The 23,375-nt window shown below is 44.3% G+C and overlaps 1 protein-coding gene across 1 annotated transcript in view; it reads left to right on the top strand.

Moving 5' to 3' along the window:
• Positions 1–22,209, top strand: part of PRKCE (protein kinase C epsilon) — a 323,740-nt gene extending 301,531 nt beyond the window's left edge. The window contains exons 14-15 of the mRNA XM_028724832.2: positions 101–247; positions 15,650–22,209. Of these exons, the coding sequence (XP_028580665.1) occupies positions 101–247; positions 15,650–15,796 (294 nt within the window). The 3' untranslated portion in view covers positions 15,797–22,209. The remainder of the gene's footprint in view (positions 1–100; positions 248–15,649) is intronic.
• The last annotated feature ends 1,166 nt before the right edge of the window (positions 22,210–23,375 follow it).

The raw sequence follows: 23,375 nt of genomic DNA, 5'->3' as shown, positions 1-23,375 counted from the left end.
AGCCAACTGAGTTATCCAAGAACTTGTTGCTCCTTGTTGCTTCATTGGTTCAACTTCCCACTATGCAACAAATGTTTGGTACCTTTTGTTTTTCCTCTAGTTCATGACAAAAAACCCAAATAAGCGACTTGGCTGTGTGGCATCTCAGAACGGTGAAGATGCGATTAAGCAACACCCTTTCTTTAAGGAGATTGACTGGGTTCTTCTAGAGCAAAGGAAAATCAAGCCGCCCTTCAAGCCTCGGATTGTAAGTAGTGCTTTGACTCTGTGCAAGAGACCTTGGTTGAAAATATATCAAAGTTTATTGGTGTCCTTTATAATAGTAAGACTCTAATCCTATACAGATTTACCTGGAAGTAGGTCCCATTAAACTCAGTGGGCCATACTTCGGAGTAGAAATGTATAGAATTGCACTGTAATGCTGCAGTAGAGTTGAAAGCCCAGGTAGCAACTATTTTAAGGTGGTTGGTTTCTTCCAAGGTAAGTCTCAGGTTTGCTTATTGTATGCTGAATGTGAAAATGGTCATTATGTATTCCTTACAAACACAAGAGCTAATGGAATCAATTATTTTAAAGCCAGTGTGGTGTAGTGCTTAAGAGCAGTGGACTCATAATCTGGTGAACCGGGTTCGATTCCCTGATCCTCCACGTGCAGCTGCTGGGTGACCTTGGGCTAGTCACACTTCTCTGAAGTCTCTCAGCCTCACTCACCTCACAGACAAAACAAAAAAAAAATCCTTCCAGTAGCACCTTAAAGACCAACTAAGTTAGTTCTTGGTATGAGCTTTCGTGTGCATGCACACTTCTTCAGATACACTCATCTGAAGAAGTGTGCATGCACACGAAAGCTCATACCAAGAACTAACTTAGTTGGTCTTTAAGGTGCTACTGGAAGGATTTTTTTTTGTTTTGACTATGGCAGACCAACACGGCTACCCATCTGTAACTCACCTCACAGAGTGTTTGTTGTGGGGGAGGAAGGGAAAGGAGATTGTTAGCCGCTTTGAGACTCCTTAGGGTAGTGATAAAGCAGGATATCAAATCCAAACTCTTCTTCCAAACTCTTCTAAAGTGAGTCCACAGATTAAGTCACCTGGATTATAACTTGCCTCACTTGATAGCCTAACAATCTAAAATCATTGTTCTTGGTTCTGAAGTCATCAGCCATCGTAGCCCACTGCCGCTTATAATATCATCACTGAAGGCACAGCAAAGGTCGCTGTGTACTGACTGAGCATTAATCTGAACAAGTATATATAAATAAAGATGAATGTAAAAGAAGCCTAAGAAGACTTCGTCATGATCATCCATTTGAGTAGGCATATGTATGAGATTTCCACTGCAAGAATATTTAAGAATGCTTTAAAGCAAACATATCTCTAAACAAAACAGAATAGGGAAATTATTGTTATTTCTTTCCTCCCTGGGGAAAATATATATATATCTTTTTCCCCCTTTTTTTACTATTTGGACGCTGAAAATGTATGCACTGCCTGGAAGTTTAATCCTTGATGGTTCTGCCTGTGTTGAGTCTCGTGTTTTGACTCTGTGTCCCAGTATTCCACAGGGGAATGTTTCTGCACCATGTTCCTTTTTCAAAAACAAGCCTTGGAAAACTTCAGGCTTCCCACACTGCATTGCAATTTTTCGGATATATGATGGAGTGGCTCAAACAGAGTCAACTAGTGAGCTAGCTTCTAATGCCTTGAAAACAGAACCTCGGAGGATTAATTTTTGCCACCTGGTGCTTGAGCTATCTTCCTCTGGAGGCCATGGTAGACTCTATAATGCAGTAAAGCCTGCCACCCATTCTGTTGCTATGCGGATAGCATTAATATATGATCTTTTAAATACCTTGACAACTGAGTGTATGTCCAATATTGCCTTTTAAAAAAAAATCTTCCAAATAGGGAGCTGATCATCAAATGTTGAGCAAGTCACCCAGATTCATCTTTTTTGCATATCGCCCAGTTTCAGCTCTCACACAATGGAAAGCGTTCTTGCCTTCAGATGAGAATCATGTAGTGTTGAGTGATGAGAGACTAGAGCAATGCATATCATTTATTTATTTACCTGCTACTTTATTTATTGCTTGAAGCTGATGCATCTAAGTAGTATATAGTAAAATCATTATACAAAATCAGTACGTAAGATACAAAACAGGCTAAGATATATGCACCTGTGAAGCCCCCCCACCCCCCAGAATTATACTCAGTTCTTTCCTTTTATTTTTTTAAACCCAGTTTGAATTCTGAACCATTTTATTTTATTTGTTCAAGTACTGAATACTGATGCCATTTAACTGTGAGCACCTCTGCTCATTCTGTTCTTTTCTCACGCACACTTCCCCCCCCCCCAACTTCATGAAAAACTTTCAAGGGGGAGCAGGAGCTAAACTCAGCGCTCCAAGTGAACTCACTTTCATTTCCCTGCAATTGTTCCCTATTTTTTCCTATGCAAGCGTCAGATGAGGCACGTCATTCCCTGGCTACTATCCATGCATTCTTTTATTTTCCCTCTTGCACAATTCCTCATTATTATTAATAACAATACTTAAGTCATAGCACTGACTCCAGCCCTGCCAGGGGAGGAGAAAAGGGCTGCACAAACTTGGATGTGCCATGCATCTCTTCCAGTGAGCTGCTGAACTGGAATGCACACAGGAGTGGCTTCCTCTGCTGGAGAACATAACTTCAGACAGTTCCCTGTCTCCACTGGGTATGCATTCTAAATGTAGGCCCAGGTCATTTATGCATCTCACTGAATCTTCCACTGAGCAATTCCATGAGATAGCCTACAAGTAAGGGCTCTTGTCCAGGGTGGAATATTTTGACACCAAAGAAAAATGACAAAATGGCTGGGGAGGGAGTGAGGCTAGCACAGGCATCCCCAACCTTTGGCCCTCCATATGTTTTGGACTACAATTCCCATCATTCCTGACCACTGGTCCTGTTAGCTAGGGATTATGGGAGTTGTAGGCCAAAGCATCTGGAGGGCCAAAGGTTGGGGATGCCTGGGCTAGCCCATGACCCCAAAGCACATAGGCCATTATCAAAGCTGACCTGTAGGCAGTGACCAGAGGCAGGAGTGGCTACAGTTCACCTCTGACCAGGAGTGGCTGGCAGGAAGGAGGAATCAGAAATAATAAGTGCCAAAGCTATCAGTAGCAAAATGTTGTTCTAGGGCAAGGTTTCCCAAACTTGGGTCTCCAGCTGTTTTTGGACTACAGTTCCCATCATCACTGGCCCTGCTAGCTAGGGATGATGGGAGTTGTAGTCCAAAAACATCTGGAGCCCCAAGTTTAGGAAACCCTGATCTAGGGTGACCAAAAATCAGGTTAGAATTTAATTAGGCGCAGACCTAGTTCTCAGTGGCTTCCATTCATTCCTAAATGAGCTGCAATTGGCAAGGCAACTTGGAAGGGGCAAATTAATTGGGAACTAGGAGAACGCTTGCCAAAGGAGGGTGGGACTTGTTCCCAATTACTTAATAATAATTCCATAATATGTTAAAAAAGAAGAAGCTGTTATTCAGTCCTATAGAAGAAAGCAAAGGGCTACATTGCAAGGAGGCATCTTTTCCAGCTCTGACATTGGTTGACCTGGTCTCCACTGAAATGAACCCCATGGGGAACATGGAATACATTGTACACCCGCTGGGGTCCTTGCAGTCTATGAGCTCTCTTGCTCTCTGTCTTTCTGGCTCTTGGTCTTCTCCATTTCAGTCTCCCTACAGTGCAAACACTGCTTTGGATATCATATTTAAAGAGTTAACAAGGCTTTTCCATGTGTGAAAAGGTATGTTGTCAGCTGGCCTCTGGCCAGTTTCTGAGTCCCATTGAAAGCCATTCCCTGCCGTTACTTATTCAGACAAGACAGCTGTGCATGATTTGCAGACTTGGGAGCCGTTCATGAGAGTGACATTGTATTCTACAGGGATGGGATTAAGATCAGTTCTAGGGGACCATTCTGTGTAAAAAGAGAGAGAAAGAGTCCTTAAAGCTAATCCGTGGAGCAGCAGTGTAATCCTATGCTGCGTGAGCAGGTTTCATTTCTTCATCCTTCACTTTCAGTAAGGCTAACACACTGGACACTATGCAGGCAAGAAGAATTGCGCAAGTACCAGGTGCTCCATCAAGTCATTTAGGGTTTATATGTTAGCATCTTGAATTGGGCCCAGTAACATAATGGCAGCCAGTGCTACTTGCTCAGAATCAGTGTTGTATGATTCCCATTGTTCCAACTTTCCATTGAGGTCAAGTAGACATAGGAGTGCTTAACATGGGTTGGTTCAACATACCTCCACATGTGGTGGGAATGTACCAAAACCCAACTCTTCTGGACAGCAATCATACAAGAAATATGCAAAATAACTAAGCAAGTATTAGACGTCACCCCAGAACTGGCCCTACTAAACATCTTCCAAGATAATAATTCCCACTCCCATCATAAAGAGCTCATAACCCACCTACTCTTAGCAGCCAGAAACATCATAGCCAGACACTGGAGAAATCTGTCAGGAGTAAACATGGACCAATGGTACCAAATAGTATGGTAAACAGTCTTATTAGAAAAACTAACCAATAAACTGAAACTGACATGGGGACAAATAGAAGAAGATGCCTTCACCCCAGTATGGCTCCCCTTTATCACATACACAGCCCAACAGGACAACGACAAGAATCTGCCAAAAGTATACAAATCATTCTGGCTAGCCTGATTCAGAAATACACACACACCGCTCACATACAAAAACAAATCTCACTACAGCCACCCAAAGACAACCAACCACAACCTAGGCCACCACCAACCTCTCTCACCATCAAGGAAACACAACAAATCTCTCTCCCCCTCTTTTCTTCCTCACCTAACATTGTATGTAACACTAATGTCTCACAACAAATGAAACTGAATTCTAGGAAACACAACTTGAAAAAAGAGACAACACAAGTGTTTTTGTACAATAAGAAATATTTAATAAAAATATTTGTACAAAGAAAGAAAGAAAGAAAGAAAGAAAGAAAGAAAGAAAGAAAGAAAGAAAGAAGGAAGGAAGGGTTGGTTCATTCTGTTAGTAAATACCATGGGACCCGATATCATTTCTTTATGATTCTTTGACACTCAACATAGAGTGGGAGTGGCTCTTTGGGTACCCCCCCTTCTGGCCCACAGACCTTGCCCCTTCCTCAGGTGAGAGAGGAACAAACAAAGGTGGCGTGTTGACTACTTGCTTGGAACAGCAAGTAAACCTAACCTAAAAGGCTTCAAAGGGATTGTGTACTGTTCAGCTCCCTGTTATAGCTCCCAAGCTGCTGTATGCAGGAGCCGGGTGTGGTGATGTGCCAAGTAGCACAAAGAGTATGAACATCTGTACCACATGGCCCAGTCAGGCCTATTGATGTGAAGATGCCTCCTTATTGTCTTGTCTTGTCTTCCTGTTTGGCTAACTGAGGTCCATCTCAATTCAGACGTTTTTACCGACACATTTACCTGCAATGTATACAGGATCATTGGCGCCCTCAATCATTCCTCACATTTAGGGACTAAACATTGAGACAGGGAGATCCAACACAGAGATGTATGTAGTGGAGCTCAGTTTCTGAAGCCACATACTGTACATGGTAAGGCGCAACGCTATAGTGTATTTATGCAAATCTAATGCACCATTGAATCTAATGTGTGCCTCAATTTTCAAAACCCTTGAAACCAAAAAAGTATTTGCTATGCCTGTGGTGCTTTTCAAGCTTGCAATCAAATCTCATGTGCACTCTAATTTTTGCAATGTAATTTGGCCAAAAAAGAAGTGCATTGCGTTTGAGTACATTCGAGTAAATACGGCATGGGAGTGTGTGTGTGTGTGTGTGTGTGTGTGTGTGTGTGTATGTGTGTACATCTCAGCAGACAGTGGCTCAAATCCAAAAGAAAGTTAGTCGTTATATTAACCTCCCACTGAAATTAATTGGGCACATATAAATTAGTAACAACTAATCTGCCCTTCTGATTTCAAAGGGGCTTAAGCACAGCTAACTTTTTTCTGGATTTGGAGCAATAATCTTTCTGTTAAAATAAAATAAAAATTTAAGCTACCATGGGATGAATCCCCACCAACTGCGAACTGATACCTCTTAAGTACTTGACAACCCACCCACCCCTATCTATACAGTCCGAGGGAGGCAGTAAAACCACGACGTTCCTTTTTAAAAGGTATGCTGGCAGATGTGGGCAATGGGCTGCATTTTGATCTCAGCCAATTGGACCTGTTAGCATATTATTAAAAGAGGTGATTGGCATTTCGAGGTGGGTTGCTAACCTTCTACTTTTCAGACTGCCCCTTTCCAATGCTGAAATTGCTTTTTCTTCTTCTCTCTTTGCCTGGATGAAATAACAGCTGTCATAGTCCTGCCTCTTCTAAGTTGCTATATTTCCTTCAAATCCATCCTTGTAGCTTTCTTGCTCTTTGTTAAGTCTTGTCTTAAGGATGCCAGCAATTTGTTAGATTTTTCAATATAGTGCTGCAGCAAAAGTTTCCATTTGAATAACCCCATCACTAGGAAAACATACCCCAAACCCCCCCCCCCAAATAGACAGTCTGCATTCCTGCAGAGGGCCAGAAGCCAATGTACAAAAAGGTTTCTTCTATAGTAAGGGAAAAGTCACTAATTTTTCCACAAGATCTTTACTGGTGCCTTGGAAACCTATCCAGGTCCTTTTCTGCATGTATACAAATACGTGAAATCTGGGTGAAATGTAATGATTTCCAATAGTCTGCACTGGAGTGAGCAGTTCCTCTGTTGGCAGATGAAAAAATATATCAAATGTACAAGTTCATTTGGTAGATGAGGCGGCATAATTTCTGGTGTTCAGGCCATGAGCGCCGTTGCTTATGTAACCAAAACAGCAGCACCTACCCGCAGAAGGTATCAGCAGGCTTGGGAGAATCCCAGGTTTTGCAGAAGTACGAAAAAAGGTCTTAAGAAGATGAGCCCAAAACAGGCCAGTGAGGAACTGAGCATGCTCAGTGGCCATGGAATGCTGACTGACTATTGACAGGGAGGAGCCAGAAAACCCAGAAGGAAGCGGAATGGAATGGAGTGGCTGGAACCCTAAGCAGAAGTATCTCCACACTGCAGCATTTTGTTGCCAGCCCCACTTGCATAAATTCAATAATAATAAATATGGGTCAGTGGATTGCTGCAGAGAAATCGGCAGTTTGTTATAATAATAAATGTTGCAGCAGAGAGCGGGTTGCAAAGAAATGTGGCAGGAATCCTTAAAGAGGGACTTTCTTTCTGAAGGCAACCTTTCAAACATAAATAAACCTGTGGGTTTGCATCCAATCCTAGCCCTGCTCAGAGTAGACCCACTGAAAACTATGGACATGACTCACCTAGCTCTATTAATTCCAATGAGTTTTACTCTGAGCGTAGCTTATTTGGATACAGTCCATGGAAATTTCCCATGGTTGGTGTTTGCTTTCTTTTGCTTTCTTTAAAAAGGCAACAAAACAAAACGTGTCACTACGGAACCCAAATATTTGTGCATTTTTATCTAGGGCTTTTTCCTATTCCGCTGCTTTAAAAAAGTCATAATGTTGCACACGCACTTTCTTACTGAACCTGTCCTAGGTACAGGATTATGACTTTGCAGTTTGGCAAATAAATAAGTCCCTGTTTAAAATGCAGTATCCTGCACAGTAATAGTAATGGGAACACCAGAGATTACTGGCCGAGTAAATTTATTTTTGTGTGAATGTTCTCTCTTTTCAAGTTTGCTTCAGTGTGAATGTCCCTCTTTAAGGTAAGGCCTGCAGTGTGGGGAAAATGCCCAGGTAGGTTCGTTTCCAGGCCTAATACATGCAAACGCGAGGTGTCCCTCTCCAGTCTCATAATATATTTCCATTCAGTCATCCCGGTGCATGGCAAGTGGCGTTTAACAGAGGGGGACGCCAAGGGGCTGTAGTGCATGCTTCTGCATGGAATGTATTCTGCTCAAATCAACTTTGGGCAGTGGAGTTTGGCCCACGTCCCATTGGAAAACACTCCCCTGCCTCCCTTCGCACCCTTAAGGACTCTTGACACCTCCAAGTCCCTTCTCACAGTCCTGATCAGTGTATTGGAAAGGGATGATAGAACTTGCCTATGGCTTATGTTTGCTAGCATCTAAACAGTGGAGAGAAGGGAAAGCCAGGTGGGCCTCTTTTGCTCCAGCTGCTGTCAACGTGCTTCTCTACGTTGGTGGCAGCCAGGAGGGTTTGGCTCGAGAGCAGACGGAAGCAAGAGCACAGAGGAACGGGTGGGGGTGGGGCAAACAGAATGGTAGGGGGTCAAGACCTGATTGAACACCCACCCACCCACACCCACACCATCCTAAAGGGATTTCAGTATTCAAGGACAATGAATCATTTGGGGGCCAAGCAACCCACCAGTGTGTGCATCCCGAGCAATAGGAGCAGGTTGTCAGAAACCTGCAAACACAGGGGAAGAAGGCTTCCGATTTTACACGGAGCTCCAGTCACAGTTGGACTTCTCCATTCTCTTTTGTGAAGAGGTTTAATGCTCAGCAGGCAGTACATGCATGCGTAGGGAGCATTTCTTTTATTGATGGAGAAGGTCTAGAGGACAGTCCATATGTTCATATTACAAGACTAAGGAGTTCCTATATTATATGGATTTTGGGTCATGGCCAATTACTTTTTTTTAATCCTTTGTGAGATTTTAGGGGGGGACCCTCCTGCCATCCAACCCCACAGGTGGATATTTATTGCTGTTTATGTTCATTTCCAAAGCACAGTGATGTGTTTATTTAGTTTTAATTGTAGCACCCTGTGTGTTGCTTCTCTCTGCCCTTTTTAAAGAAGGAGGATGTTCCCTTAACTGGGATTTCTGCCAAGTGCCACCACTCCTATCCTACCATTGTTATGGCCAAAGAAATCTGTTGACCAAGTTTGCAACATCCCCCCCCCCTTACTCCGTAACTTTATTGTGCAGTCAGTCCTCTGCATGACTCCTTAAAAATCAGTGGGCTGGTTTCAGTAGGTCTACTTCGATTCTCACTTAGCAAGCTACAATCCCAGCAAATGTATGATGTTGCAAACTGATGAAGCCCACTTCATCAGACACATGAACTGTTACCCAGACAGTGGAGTGGGAATTGTGCAGAGTGAGGTCAGAGGGAAAATAAAACCCAAACATGAATATTTGTTTCTGTGACAGTTAACCAACCCATTTGAAACCCTGGACTTTCCTATGTTCCTAACAGAGCAGTGTTGATGATAACAAAACCTCCTGGCATTGGGAAGCTGATTAGCACATGAAGTGGGATAAATACACGATATCTTGATCCAGGCCACAAGTGATACAGTTGAATTTCTTGCTCAGCTGTTTCCTACTGGAGCCTCTCTTCTGAAGTGCCATTTCAGAATGTCCGCTGCTGCTGTTTTTGCTGCAGGAGAGCAGCACTGGAAATTTTGGTGGCAGACAATGTATAATAATAAATGAAGTTCTAAAACAAGACCACACCATGCCCATGTTATTTGTGGCATTCAGCATCCAGTGTGCTTTGCATCTTCTGCAGCTTGCCATCGTACTGTCTCTGAGAAAAATGTTCGCCATGGGGTGCCGTGCCTTTAAAAATACACCCTTGTCCATGAACTAGGCACCACCTATAAGACTGGAATCATAAGACAGTAATGCTAAGAAGGAGTAGAAATGCCGCTGGACCTGTTTGCTGTGCTCAGCAGAAGGGCCCCAACAAAGGGCTTCAAAACAGATCGCTTTCATGAGAAGGATAAGGAAGGGCGGTCCAGTATTCTCAGTTCTGCATTTAGGAAGGCAATCGCTAAGGCCCAAAACAGAGGAAGTAAATGCATTCACAGATATTTTGGCCCTAAATTGTGCATTTGGTTCTTTGAAAAATTAATTTTTGTTCACACCCCCAAGTTTAATTTTTGCTGCAGAGCCAGCCCAAATTGTTTTGCTTCCTGAGGTGGAGGGAAGGATGGTGCCCATCTGAAGAAATGTGGGGCTTAAATGTAATAAATAAATGGCTAGAATTTGAGCTTGTGAACATGGCAGGCAAGCCATCATGACTAATCTGCTGTTTGTCAGGTGCAAACTCATGTATCTGTATCCTCCTGATACTGGGGTGGAGGGGAAATCGAGTTTGCATTGCATTTTAATGCAGGCCTAACTCGTTAACTCTTCCAGAAATGAGCCAGACTTTGTGATGTTGTTGTCCAACTAAAAAAAAAAAGGGTGCAGAAATGCATATGGGAGAGGAAGGTGTGCCTGCAAATGCGCATCTATATGAGTGCAGATGACACGCCCAGCACATTACATTAAGCAAAATGGCTTGCTAGAATTAGAAGGGATGCAGATGAATTTTTACCATGCTATTTTAAAATTTTATTTTAAAGCAAATGGATGTGGAAATATGGGCAGCTGAACTTAAGATTGGGGCAATGAGAAACTGACAGATTTGCCCATATCTACCCCCTTGTTTTCTTCAGAAAAGCTACTTGGAGCACAGAGTGAGAGGAGCACCAGTGCTTAACCTTTTCTCCACCTGCCAGTTCCTCACTCTACATTGCCTTCCCCATGTGGCTTTTCATCCCAGCATCTTTCAATAGTATTCTCCCTCCCCCCCCCCTTTTTTTTTTTTTTTTTGCTCTTGCTAAAAATAATTCAAGCTCATCAGACACAATTACTTTAATTCAACCAGGAACTTCCTAAGAAAAGAGAGCCAGTGTGGTGTAGTGGTTAAGAGCAGTGGACTCGTAATCTGGTGAATCGGGTTTGATTCCCCGCTCCTCCACATGCAGCTGCTGGGTGACCTTGGGCTAGTCACACTTCTCTGAAGTCTCTCAGCATCACTCTCCTCACAGAGTGTTTGTTGTGGGAGAGGAAGGGAAAAGGAGATTGTTAGCTACTTTGAGACTCCTTAGGGTAGTGATAAAGCGGGATATCAAATTCAAACTCCTCTTCTTCCTCCTCCTCCTCCTCTTCTTCTTCTTCCTAAGTAAAACTCTTTCCCACTCCATCCTGTTCCCCACATCACTTTGTCATTCTTGCTGCCTCTCAACCTCCTCCTCTCTCATCCTGACTTCCACCTTCACTCTATCATTTTATCTCTGACCTCTACCTTCATGCCATGCCTTTCGATTTTCTCCTTTGCCTCTTGCCTCTGGCTTTCCCACCCACCCACCTGCTCTTCTCAATTAAAGTAAAAAGTAAGTATTGAGGTCTGATCCTAGGTGGGGAGGAGGGAGGGAAAGGTCTCAACATTGCTGGTATTCTCATGGTGGCTTCTACGTAGGCAGGGTCCAAAAGCAACCCAGACTTGGCCAGATGGTGCAGAAAGGCAGTTGCTGGGAACTGCGGAGAGATGGTGGGGACGGCTTTGCGGGAGAGGTGTTTGCAAAGGAGGATGAATATAAAACGAGGGTGGGGGACCCTTTTCATCCTGAGGACCACATCCTTCCAGGACAAGCTTCCAGAGACCACAAGCTAGTGGTGGGTGGGGCCAGAGACAAAAGTGGGTGGAGCAATTAATGTAAATTTCACAGTAGGCTGGTTTCTACCCACACTCGCAATCCCCCTTCTACCCTCTATGCAGGCAAGCAAAAGGCATTGTCAGGGTTCAAGGACACATTCCAGCCAGGCAAAATCATGCAAGGAGGGTACAAACCAGGGCCGGTGAGGAGTGTGGCTTGGGGAGAGAGGGTGTGGCCTGATGAGAGTCCATAGGGCCAGGTAGAGAGGCTTGGAGGGCCACCTTTGGTCCCTGGAAGTTCGGCTCCGCAGCCCTGATATAAAGCAACCAAAGAGGAATAAAGATTGAAAGGAAGGGGGCGGGTCATAGCTGTGCCTCTTCCTGGTGCTTCAGGTAGGCCTGCATTGCTAAAAGCAGAGATGTGACTATGGAGTTATTATTTTTATTTTCTTGGTGCACTTGTAGTTTAGCAAACAAACAAACAAAGTCAAACACACAAAAGCAAGCCTTTTGAAAAGTAATAGGACAATTAGCGGTTTGGCTGGGAAAGAGAAACATCCAGGAAAATGCAGGGCAAGTTCTCTTGAGAGGCAGGGCTGCTCCAGCCAGGAGTTGCTGCAGGTCTTGTTTAGACCACACCGAAGAGGTTGATGCTGCAGTTGCATTCAGCAATTGAGGAGTGGGTGGAAATGGCCACCAAGCCGGTCTTTAGAAAGACTGCGGAACAGCAGAGAAAAGTAGAGCGACTTCATCTGGGTTCTCCCCAATAAAGGAGTGCACAAATGATGTGGCTGGAGTGGAAGCAAACTGAATTCCTTCTGCTGTAAGAGCATTCTTCAAACTCTTCCCACGCATTACAGTTTCTTTTCAGCCACTAAGAGGCAGCGGAGTCCTCTTTTCTCTTCTAACAGGTGCTGCAGCAGTAGCAGGTAACAGTTAGCTAATGAATCTGTGCTCCATAGCTGAGGACATTCTGACTTGGTGCTAGCATTGAATTGACCAGAGTCAATCCTGGTCTGCTCCTGTGCCATGAACAGTAGCTTGATCTGCAAGAAGCAACAGCAGTAGCTTTTCGCAGCAAGGAGAGAAGCATTGCCCCCTCTTTATGGCAGCTGAACAAGGTGCTGTGAAAAGGTATAAGAGCAGGAGGCTAGTTTAAAAGTTGGCAGCCCAGTTTTTACATAACCCTGAGCATGCACCGGAGATGACTTGAGTGATTCACACACCTTCCCTTTGAACTTCTAAGTTTCACGCAGAGACAAACTCTCACATCTGGTCCCAAAAACTGCAAAGAAATTTCAGCTGGAGGAATCCACTTGGAAGTTCATTGTACACAAATTCATTCCAGCCCTAGAACTGCAATTTTCTTCTTCATCCTGCAAGAATTGGGAGCCTGTGTCCTTTAAATAATGTGGGACTGTAACTCCCATCAGCCAGCACCAGGAATGTTGGAAGTTGTAGTCCAGCAACATCTATAGGGCCACACCTTCCCCATTCCTTTTCCTGAGTCTTTTAATTGGATTACACCCCCTATTTCACTCCCAGTAACCACTGGATGCCACTGATGTTAGAAGGATGCAAAAGCAGCAATATTTACACCTATTGTCACAAGCTCTTGTCATGCCATGCTTGTGTTATCAAACTCCTGCAAGCTTGCAAAATACTCCCATTGCTTGTCTAAGTAAGACATGAAAATATGTGTATCCCCAAACACAACTAAGAACAAAACAAGGCAATTTCTATTTTGGGGGCCGAATATGTGGGGGGGTTGTTTAGGGGGTGCGTAGGTTCACAACAAGTTTTTTTTTAAGATACCTAGAAAAAGGATCCTTGCAAATCAGGAAACTTGGTCAGCAAATGCACATCCAGAGCATTGGCAGGGGTAAAACTAGGAAGGAGAGATGGGTAGGGTGGGTAAGACTGGTACGAAAAGTGCTCAGTGCTCCCTTCCCTCCCATTCCTTTCCATTTTAAATTGCTCCCAGTGGGCAAAGAGGCCATGGGGCTCCGTTGCAAGCAATGGCAATGTAACAGAGAATTTGCTTTCTGATGGGATGGTGTGTGTAGCCATTGTGTATTCTTACCAAGTCAAGACAGACAAGCGAGGTGTGGGGAGTCTTGTCAGGAGCTTGTGTCTCTCCTGCTTTGTACTTGGAAAACCCTTTAGCTTAAGGTGCTTCCAAAGGAAGGCTTTGCCAGGAAGCATTTCACAGATGGCTGACCTGTTGTATGGTTTTGAAGCAACATCCTCCTGGCTCCCGTCTCCATGGCTGGTGTGACGGAAGTGTTAGGTCTAGCAGCAACCAGTATCAGAGGCAACAGTGGAAGTCATCAAGCCAGCCATTTGCAGAAGTGCAGTGATTGTTGGGTGAAGCCACTGCCCAGGAGCACCCTGGTGACATTTGAAGGCCAAGCGTTTTATTTATTTACTTTTATTCATTAGATTTATACACCACCCTTCATCAAAAGGTCTCAGGGCAGTTTCGTGAGATTCAGCTTGTCAGAATGTCGCCCTCATTGTAGAGAATAGGAGCCACACTCCAAAAACATAACCAGAACCCTGCTGGGTCAGACCAGAGGCCTGCCTGGTCCAGCATCCTCTTTTTGCAGTGGCAGACATGATACCTGTGGGAATCCCCTAAAAGCAGGGCATGAAGTCAGTAGCCCCTCTCCAGCTTGTGGTCCTCATTCACCAGTCTTCAAGAGTCCTGTCCCCTCTAATACTGGGGAGTTATTTATCTATTTCGCAGCATTATTTATACCCCACACATCTTACCGGGTTGCCCCAGCCACTCTGGGCGGCTTCCGACACATATAAAAACATAATAAAATGTCAGACATTAAAAAACTTCCCAATGCAGGGCTGCCTTCAGATGTCCTCTAAAAGTTGTGTCTCCTTGACATCCGACTGGAGAGCGTTCCACAGGGAGGGCACCACTGCCGAGAAGGCCCTCTGCCTGGTTCCATGTAACTTCGCTTCTCGCAGTGAGGGAACCCCGTAAGTGTTTTACGTACTCACAATAAAACCTCATAAGTGTTTTTCAAAAAGAATAAAACAAACTATCTTTTTTTTAAAAAAAAAGCAGTTAAAAACTGGTATTTAAAATGATTAACAAATAATTAAAATCAACAATAAATTAAAGCCAGATTAAAACACAAGACGGCTTCTACGTGTATGGATAGTGAAGGCACCTGCTTGGTTTCAATAAGCTGATGGGTCCTAAGTGTGGTAGCTGCCACGCTAAAAGATCAGTTTCTTACAAATGTGGACTGTTATGCAGCACCTAAGACCCTGCCAGTTCCATAGATGGAAGCAGTCAAGTGGGGCTCTATGGGGCAAGGCGCTCTCACAGGTAAACAAGGTCCCAAGCTGTTAAGGGCTTTGTATACTAACAATAACACAAGCAGGCAACCAGCGCAGACTCTCTCTCCCGTCAGCAATCGTGCGGCAGCATTCTTCACTAAGTTCAGCGTCTGGGTCCAGCACATGAGCAGAAGCCATCGTTAGCTTTATCCTCAGCGAAGCTGCCTAATCCCCTTTTCAAGCCCCCCAAGTTGGTGCCCCCACCCTTCACGTCGTGTGCTAGAAACTTCCATGGTTTAGCTGGGTGAAGAAGTCCTTCCTTCTGTTTGTCTGTCCTGAGTTTTCCAACATTCGGCTTCAGAAGGAGGCTCTGGGGTCCCGCTCCTCCTGCCTCCTTGTTCATGCCCAATTTGTGGTCTCATCCCGTGACGCCATTTGCAGGCAAGATACGTTTGAATTCATGCTTTACTTATCACAACATAGCTGCCCGCCTAAATATACAGCGGCGACCACTGCTGCATAATATCGTAATTGTAGCTATCTGCTGTTGTCATCGCTCTCGATATTCCCCTGTAAGAGGCCAGCCGGCCTACTCCAAACCCATCCTTCGCTTCTGTGATCTCGTCTGGTCATCCTCATTATCTCCTGGTGGTTTTATATATGCACATAATTTCAGGGACCTGTTGGCTTACCTCAGAAGCCAAACAAGCGAAAACATCCTCACCCCCGCTTCCTTCCTCACCCCACTTCCCCTCAAAAAACTGGGTTTTCTGTGTTTGGGGTTTTTAAGTACGAAAGAACTCCTCATCTTTATCTCCTCTCCCCTTTTTTATTATTTTTTTGCTTTTCTTCCTCAGAAAACCAAAAGGGATGTAAATAACTTTGATCAAGACTTTACACGAGAAGACCCAGTATTAACAGCAGTGGACGAGACAATTATAAAGCAGATCAACCAAGAAGAATTTAAAGGCTTCTCATATTTTGGGGAAGAGCTGCTGCCATAAGAAGTCCCCAGCGCGCCGTTTGGGGCCACCAGTTCACTGACACTGCAAGAGGTGGTTTTCCGCTACCCAGTCAAGAGCTACTTCTCTGACCTTGAGCCCATAACCCTTACTTTCTACTATGTCTATCTATTTATTGTTATTTTCCTTTTGTCCTTGAGCTGGAGGCACTCATGATTTCCATCTCACAAAGGAACGCAAAATATTTTGTGCCAGAAGTTCGTGAAGGTAACACATTGCTGTTGTTTCTTGCTGCTGCTGCTGCTCCCCCAACCCGCTCAATTTGGGATCTTTTCTGTGTTCTCCAGAAGGCTGCAACTTGTCCTCCCCATCCTCATCTAGCACCTTCGTAAAATCATGGAATTTTAGAGTTGGAGGGGGAACGTGAGGGTCATCTAGTCCAACCCCCTGCAGTGCAGGAATCTATCACCCAACGTGGGGCTCACACCCGTGAGAGTCTTGTGCTCTACCGACTGAGCTATCCTGGCAGAACTAATTCATTCTGCCATTTTGGAGATTTTTTAAAAAGTCACTAGAATGGTTCCCCTTCCCCCTGACCTGAGGAGATTTCTGAGAGCCAAATAGAGCAGCTTTGATGGCTGTGTTTGACTTCTAGGCACGAGGTTCTCCACCCCTGCTAGCAGTTTTCCAAGACATGGTAAATGACCGTCCCATCGCACACGCACCTCTCAAGTGTACTAAACAAACACTTAGATTTGCTTTCTTGCCCCTGTGGCAAGGGCCATGAGGACTACCTAGGTCAACCCCCTGCAATCTTTTGCCCAAGGTGGGGCTTGAACCCGCGACCCTGAGATTAAGAGTCTCATGGTGTCCCGGCTGAGCTATCCAACCCAAACCAATAGGTGGGGATAAAGTCACCTTGCGTTGACTTTCCTGAATCGAATGTGAATCGGTCCATTGCATTTGCTGCGGCAGCACAGCATAGCTGTTGGAAGCCGATTCCTCAAATACGGACAGACAGCTTTAGGATCAGCCATTCGCCTTCCGCAGAAATGCCCTTCCGTTTCTTTTTAATGGAAAGAGACCTCCAGGACGCTGCAGTTCTGAACTGGCTGTGGGCGAGGGGCCCATGGCACTAGAGTTCACCTCCAAGCTTTGATCCTCTTAGGCTCAACCATGGCTGTTAGGCGGAAGTCAGGAAAGAGAAGACAGCAGCAAGTGATGGGCAGAGGCAACCTTTTGCCCCCCCCCCCCCCGCCAAGTTCTACAAAGGTAACACTGAGACTAAGGAGGAAGGGGCTGGCAGACAAGTACCACCTTTCGGGCTGCTTGTGTGTTAAGAAGACAGGTAGGTGGGACGCCCTCTGCTTCTTAGGCTTAGATGTTGCTTTCTAAGCAGAAGGCAATGCACATTCTTCCTCTTCAAAGTTCTGCTGCGTTGGGCTTCCCAGTTCGATAGAACCAGGCCATTGCATGCTAAGGGCATCTACAGCCCACAGTACTACCAGCTTGAGCTCAGTGCAAAGAAGCCTGGACAGAGGTTTCCCTGCTCTTTGAGAACAGGCCATCAGTGCAGAAGGGATGGTTGCTACATAATTCCCACAGATGTACTAAGATTCTTCTAAGGCAGAACGCCTGTGTGTGCTCAGCCTAGGAGTAAACCCTGTTGCACGGCAGTGGGGTTTATCTCCAATTAAGCATGCACACGATTGCATGAAAAAAGCAGGCTTGGAAGTAAATATTTGGCTCCCTACTAGGTGCTTCCAGAAATCTGTCCCTGGCAACATTTTTAGCCCTCGTAATGCAGGGTTTTGCAGGGGCGACATCTCCCTTTACCTCCTTCTCTCTGCTGGTTGTACCCTTGAGCTGCTTCCCAAACCTTACCGCAAAGCCATAAGTGAATGGGGCACAGATATTTTACCATGGATCTTGAAATAAATATACCCAAAGACACACTTCTCTGCAAAGCTAGTTGCTGTGTGAAAAAAAGCCTGCCAGACTGAAGGACTGATAAAAATAGTCAGGTAAAGCTGCCATGGAAAGTCTTAAAGATTATATCAGGAAAATTGCCCCCCACCCCAAGATACGAAACAATGTTTTTTTAAAAAACAACAAATAAACAAATGTTTTATTAAATCATAAAATCAAAACAGACAAGACTTAGATGCTTTATAGACAGATGTTAAAGGGCTAAAGATTGGGCAAATTCTCAAAAAAACAACAACCTGTAACTGCTTTAATAAAGCAGTGTAGGTTTTCTGCAAATCTTACAGCTTCTCCGATGTGTACATAGTAATACTTCCGTAGGGAAACTATTTTAGAAACTGGTACCTGAATCATTCATGTCATTGATGCAATGACAGGTGTGAAGGGGATTTTTAAGAAAGATGCTTTTTAAAGGAATCATTGTATTGAATCTGGGTGATGTCCTACTCTGCTTTTACTTTTAACAGCAGTGTGTTACTTTTGCAGGCTTTTACAAAGGAGAAAAATGGGCATGGTTCTTTGTGCATAGCCTTTTCCCTCTCCGTCCCTTCTCTGCTGGCCTTGAGCCAGGAAAAGCCCACCACAAGCCCGTGTGTCGATGCAGAAGCCCTTGTCCTTCTCAGGGCCGTGTGCAGAGATTGCTAGAGCTGTCTGTGCAAATGCACTGGGAAAGAGAGGGCTGCTTTGAGCTAGCATCGCCGATACATACATAGCAGGTAGTGGCTGAGGGTCAAACTAGCTAAAAGTCTTTGCATTTCGTACGCACTCGAAAAATAAATGCACCCAGCAGCTGCATTTCCTCCCAGTGCAAACAGCAGCTTCAGAGGAGCTGTTTTCATCAGGACTCCAGCAAGGAGAGAAAGGCTTAAGCCCCTTCTGTGATCTCAGTAATTATTGACTGGTTGCATTTAAAAATAAGAAGGTGTGCTGCATGCAAAGACACATTTGACAGCGCATTTTGTTTGGCCCCAAGGCATTGTGGGGCTTCTGGTCCTGGCTCAGGGCTGGGCAGAAACAGGAAGGAGGAAGGATTAAGGATAACATGATACTGTACTACTGTACTATGGGTCCAGCTGGGTCATGACCAATAGTACTACTGTTCTTTTGTGTGTGTTTTTGATATTTAGAAGAAGAAGAAAATAATCTGGTATAAAACTGTGCTATACAGGAAGAATACAAAGCCAGGCAAAGCCATTCATTATGTGAAATGTGTATCAAGAGACTGAAGATCAAGATTCAAAAACTGACATTGCTAAGAGTTGTAAATGGATTTTCTTGTGTAGTCATTGAAAAAATAAATAAGGTAACTCATGTGGACAGTACATTAACAAATGTGAAGTTACCGCCTGTAGATTTGCTGACAGTGTTATGTACTTATATTTCTGGGAGTACCCTGTGTTGTGCGTGTGCGTGTGTGTACGTGTATCGTTGAGTGGTGTGTATACTATATATATATTATGTATATACACACACGCTGAGTGAGCAGTTAAGGGAATCCATTTTACTTGTTGCACTTGGATTTTCCAATTGCAGAATTTATATATACTTGTGACTGGCAAAGTGGCACTCAAAGAAGCTTTTTTCCTTTATCGTTTCTCCTTCTCTCTCTCTCTCTCTCTCTCTCTCTCTCTTGCCTTTTGTACAGACGAGGATTTTGTATATAGGTGTTTACTGCAAGGCCTGTGGAATTCAATGAATATAGAGGTATCAACTGCTGCATGTTCAGGCATATTATTAAAAAAAACCACAAAAAAACAAAGTTAGCCTATGAAAGAATAATTATGAATATGTCCATGTGCAATACTCTGTATGTGTATTGGTTCAAGTTACTGTCCGAGATGATTTTTCCCCACTTTATTTGTTTGTTTTCTATTATTATTAAAAGAAAGAAAGATGTATACCTATATTAAGCTGTACTAAATCTCCTGTATAGTTAAACTCTATATGGAATGATAGAGATTGGGCTGGGGGGTGGGGAGGAAGGGAAGGGCCATGACTGACAGAAGCACAGGCTAGCCGCAGGCCGCTTTCTCGTGCTGTCTCTGTGGCGTGGAGCTTGGAGACTCCTTCCCTCTCCTGCTCAAATAACACGAGGAGCTCTGGACCACCTGAGAAGAACCCCACGCCTGTGGAAAGCGGTAATGTTCGCACCAGTCATATTTGTGCAACCGACAGGGCCCGCTGCTGACACCTGCAGTGGCCCCTACATTATTATTTTCCTTTTTTTATAAAAAAAAGTATGGCTCAGTGCCTTGAGCTGTGCTGGACAGCTGGTCTGGCTGCCACATTCACTTCCCACAATAAGCCTGATAATGGAGCTTCGCTCCAAGGCATTGTGGGAAATGAAAATGGTGGCCACATTCAGCCCCCTGCTCAGAGCACTGTTGCCTGCCACCACCAAGTAAGTCCATCGACGGAGGAGGGGGCCCACCGGAGAGCCAGTGAAAGCAGCACACACGCCCCAAGTTTGGGCCAGGGGCCTGAAGAGGAGTCTCGACATGGGCTCCTGCCACATGGCCTGCAGTGGCAGGCATCCCTGGTGCATCATGGGCTGGAGCCACACAAAGGATTCCCCCCGCTGCACACATAGCCTGAGAAAGTTGGTCCCGGGGATCTTCTCAAACAGGCAGGATAGATTAGCGTCGGTTTTGCGTCTGGCTGTTCATAGCAATTACTATATTCCGTTCCATTGTGGTTTTTCTTTTTTGTTTGTTTTCGTATTTAAACTCAGGTGTAGTGTTTTATATATATGTTATGTGTGTGTGTATATATCTATATATACACACACACATATAAATATTGATGATTTCAAAATATTAAATATGCTATATCAAGTTACGTGGTCATGTGTTGTCTAGCTTACCGGTGTAGTAATGGAACAAAGCTTTTAGAATAATTTAATTTATCTTCACTAAAAACTTAAGGGCTGGAGCAGGACGGGGAGGGGGCAGGAATAAAAGGACCCCCACCCCTCCAGCTCACGGAGTGGAAGCACAGAGACATCACAAAGGTCACATCATCTCATTAATTTTATGTTCATTTGGGGCGGGGTGGGGATCATGTAGAACTGCCCGTTCATTTTCTGCGTGGTGATATTTCTGCCCTGTGTATTTCTGCCACATGCGAAGCTTTGGCTATCTGAAGCGTGAACTTGACAATGCAAAAGTGGTCTTTTCCTTAGGCAAACCAAACAGAGGCTTTTGGAGGTAGGCAAGTGGCCTCCAGGGGCTGCCCATAAGACTGGCTAGAATGAGGAAACTATCGTACAGCGCACTGTTCTGTTTGTATGGAACGAGAGGCCTTTACGCAAAACGGGATTAGCAAAGCCTTTTTAAAGGGAGGCATTGCGCAAAGCAAAATTGTGGAGTGTGCGGTGCCCTTGCTCCTGGTGTGAAAAATCACAAACCGTCATTCGTCCTTTTTGAAGCGGGTGGGAGGAAGTCCCAACACCTGCATTCCTTTTTCTTCAGGATGCTGAACGGAAAAACAAATAGCTTCACACAGGCAGAAACCGCAGCTACAGTCTTGGGAGTCCTCTGCCTGCCTCGTTCCAGCGAGAGAGGTCCGTGCAGGTATTAAATGCCCTTCATTCAGTGAGTGTTTGCCAATGCGTTTGGAATGATGCAGGCCCCCATCTGCGTGGCAATACTCACTTGAACCAGGTTGGGCTGCCTCGATGCCCCTTCTGATGGCGGGTGCATCAGCCTCTTAAGCCGCCAGGTAGTTTTGCAAAGGCTACAGCTGCATTGAAGGCTTGTGGGGTTTAAGCAACCTGGCTGTGTGCAGGGAATGCTGCCTTCAAGTCAGTTTCAAGTGAATACATAGAATTGTAGAGTTGGAAGGGACCCCAACGGTCATCTAGTCCAACCCCCCGCAACGCAGGAATTCAATTCAAGTAGTTTGGTTTACACTAGCGGGTTTTTGTCTGTTGACTTTGAACTTATTTAAAATGAACACACTGTTACATTTCTTCCTCTTCTGTCAAGCTTCTTTTCCACCATCCCTCTTTTTTTTGTTCAAAGGTGTGCAAAATGCCAAGGCAAGCAAAAATTTGAAAATAAATAAATAAATCAGGATATTTTTCTCTATCTCTATTTTTAGAGACACCGTTTAGCGTGCATGTGGGCGGGAGGGAATTCCATATTGTTAAAATAATGCTATCTCTCCAAAAAGGCTTTTTTTAAAAATTAAAAACGGAAAAACAAAGACTTCTTTTGAAATTATGTGCAGAATAGTTCGGGGGGGGGGGATATGAAATGTATTCCGTTTTAGAGGAGCAGGGAGGTATTTTTTTATTGTGAGGCTTTCTTTGTACAGAATTTTTTTCTTACGGTTGTAATTTGAATCTCTTGCCATTCGTTAGGGTTATTTCATTGTAGTCATTGTTGCTGTGCCAAATGTACTGTATTCTAAAGGATGTGAATGTGTATTGTTTCGGAACCTAATAAATCAAGGATGTTAAAATCTTATTTCGCATCTCTCACAACTCTTTTCAAATGAACGAAGAGGTTATTATAGAGACAGAGGATAGTATATACATTACATGTCAGCATTATTATCAATTATTATTATTACTCATTTATATTTTGTTGGCATCCGTCTGTCTTGAGAGACAATGGAGTACACCTCCAGGGGTGAAGTCCAACCACTGTGTTAGCAGTACCAAAGTGACTTTCCTTGGCTGCAAGCCTGGGCAGTGTGTCTGAAGGTCCTGGGCTGCCCAGACGACAAGATTCCCCTCTCTTGGCCTCGCTGATGTGGTCCAAAGGAGAGCAGAGCAATACGTTTGGCACAAACTTGGCTGTAGGAGTTGCCTGAACTATACTGCTTTATATTTTTAAGGAGGGGGAGAAAAATCTCACAAGTGGTTCATAGTAAAAACACTCCAGAATAAAACATTAGAGAAGAAAGTAAAGTATAAAGTATACATTCTGAGCAACATAATTAATTAAAAAATAAATAAAAAAATAAAAAATTATTTAAAAAGCAACTAAAGTATTATTTTCAAGATTTCAAGCACAGAATGCACATTTAAAGTGTGTGTGTGTTTAGGGTGCCATATTTCAAAAAGTGAAAATCCAGACACAAAAATGGTTGAGCTGCTTTTGGCAAAATCTCAAAAAACACGCCAAAGTTTTTACCTATTTTGGGGGGAAATCGCCAACAGATCAACATTTCCAATATGGGCTGCCTGGACATTTTGCCACTTTTTGAAAATTCTACCCAGATGCCATTTTCAGTGGACAAATCCCAGCTGTGTCTGGGAAATTCTGGACGTATGGCAGCCCTAATATATTTCAAAAGAAACCATTTCTAAAGGAAGTCAAAAATAAAATGCATATTTAAAGCAGCATAACTGGAAAGAGAGGGACGCGGGTGGCGCTGTGGGTAAAAGCCTCAGCGCCTAGGGCTTGCCGATCGAAAGGTCGGCGGTTCGAATCCCCGCGGCGGGGTGCGCTCCCGTTGCTCAGTCCCAGCGCCTGCCAACCTAGCAGTTCGAAAGCACCCCTGGGTGCAAGTAGATAAATAGGGACCGCTTACTGGCGGGAAGGTAAACGGCGTTTCCGTGTGCTGCGCTGGCTCGCCAGATGCAGCTTTGTCACGCTGGCCACGTGACCCGGAAGTGTCTGCGGAC

The sequence above is a fragment of the Podarcis muralis genome, chromosome 3 (genome assembly GCF_964188315.1).
Source record: "Podarcis muralis chromosome 3, rPodMur119.hap1.1, whole genome shotgun sequence".
Classification (NCBI taxonomy): Eukaryota; Metazoa; Chordata; class Lepidosauria; order Squamata; family Lacertidae; genus Podarcis; species Podarcis muralis.
Note: the sequence above shows the minus strand (reverse complement) of the source record. Positions and strands in the feature narration are given on the sequence as shown.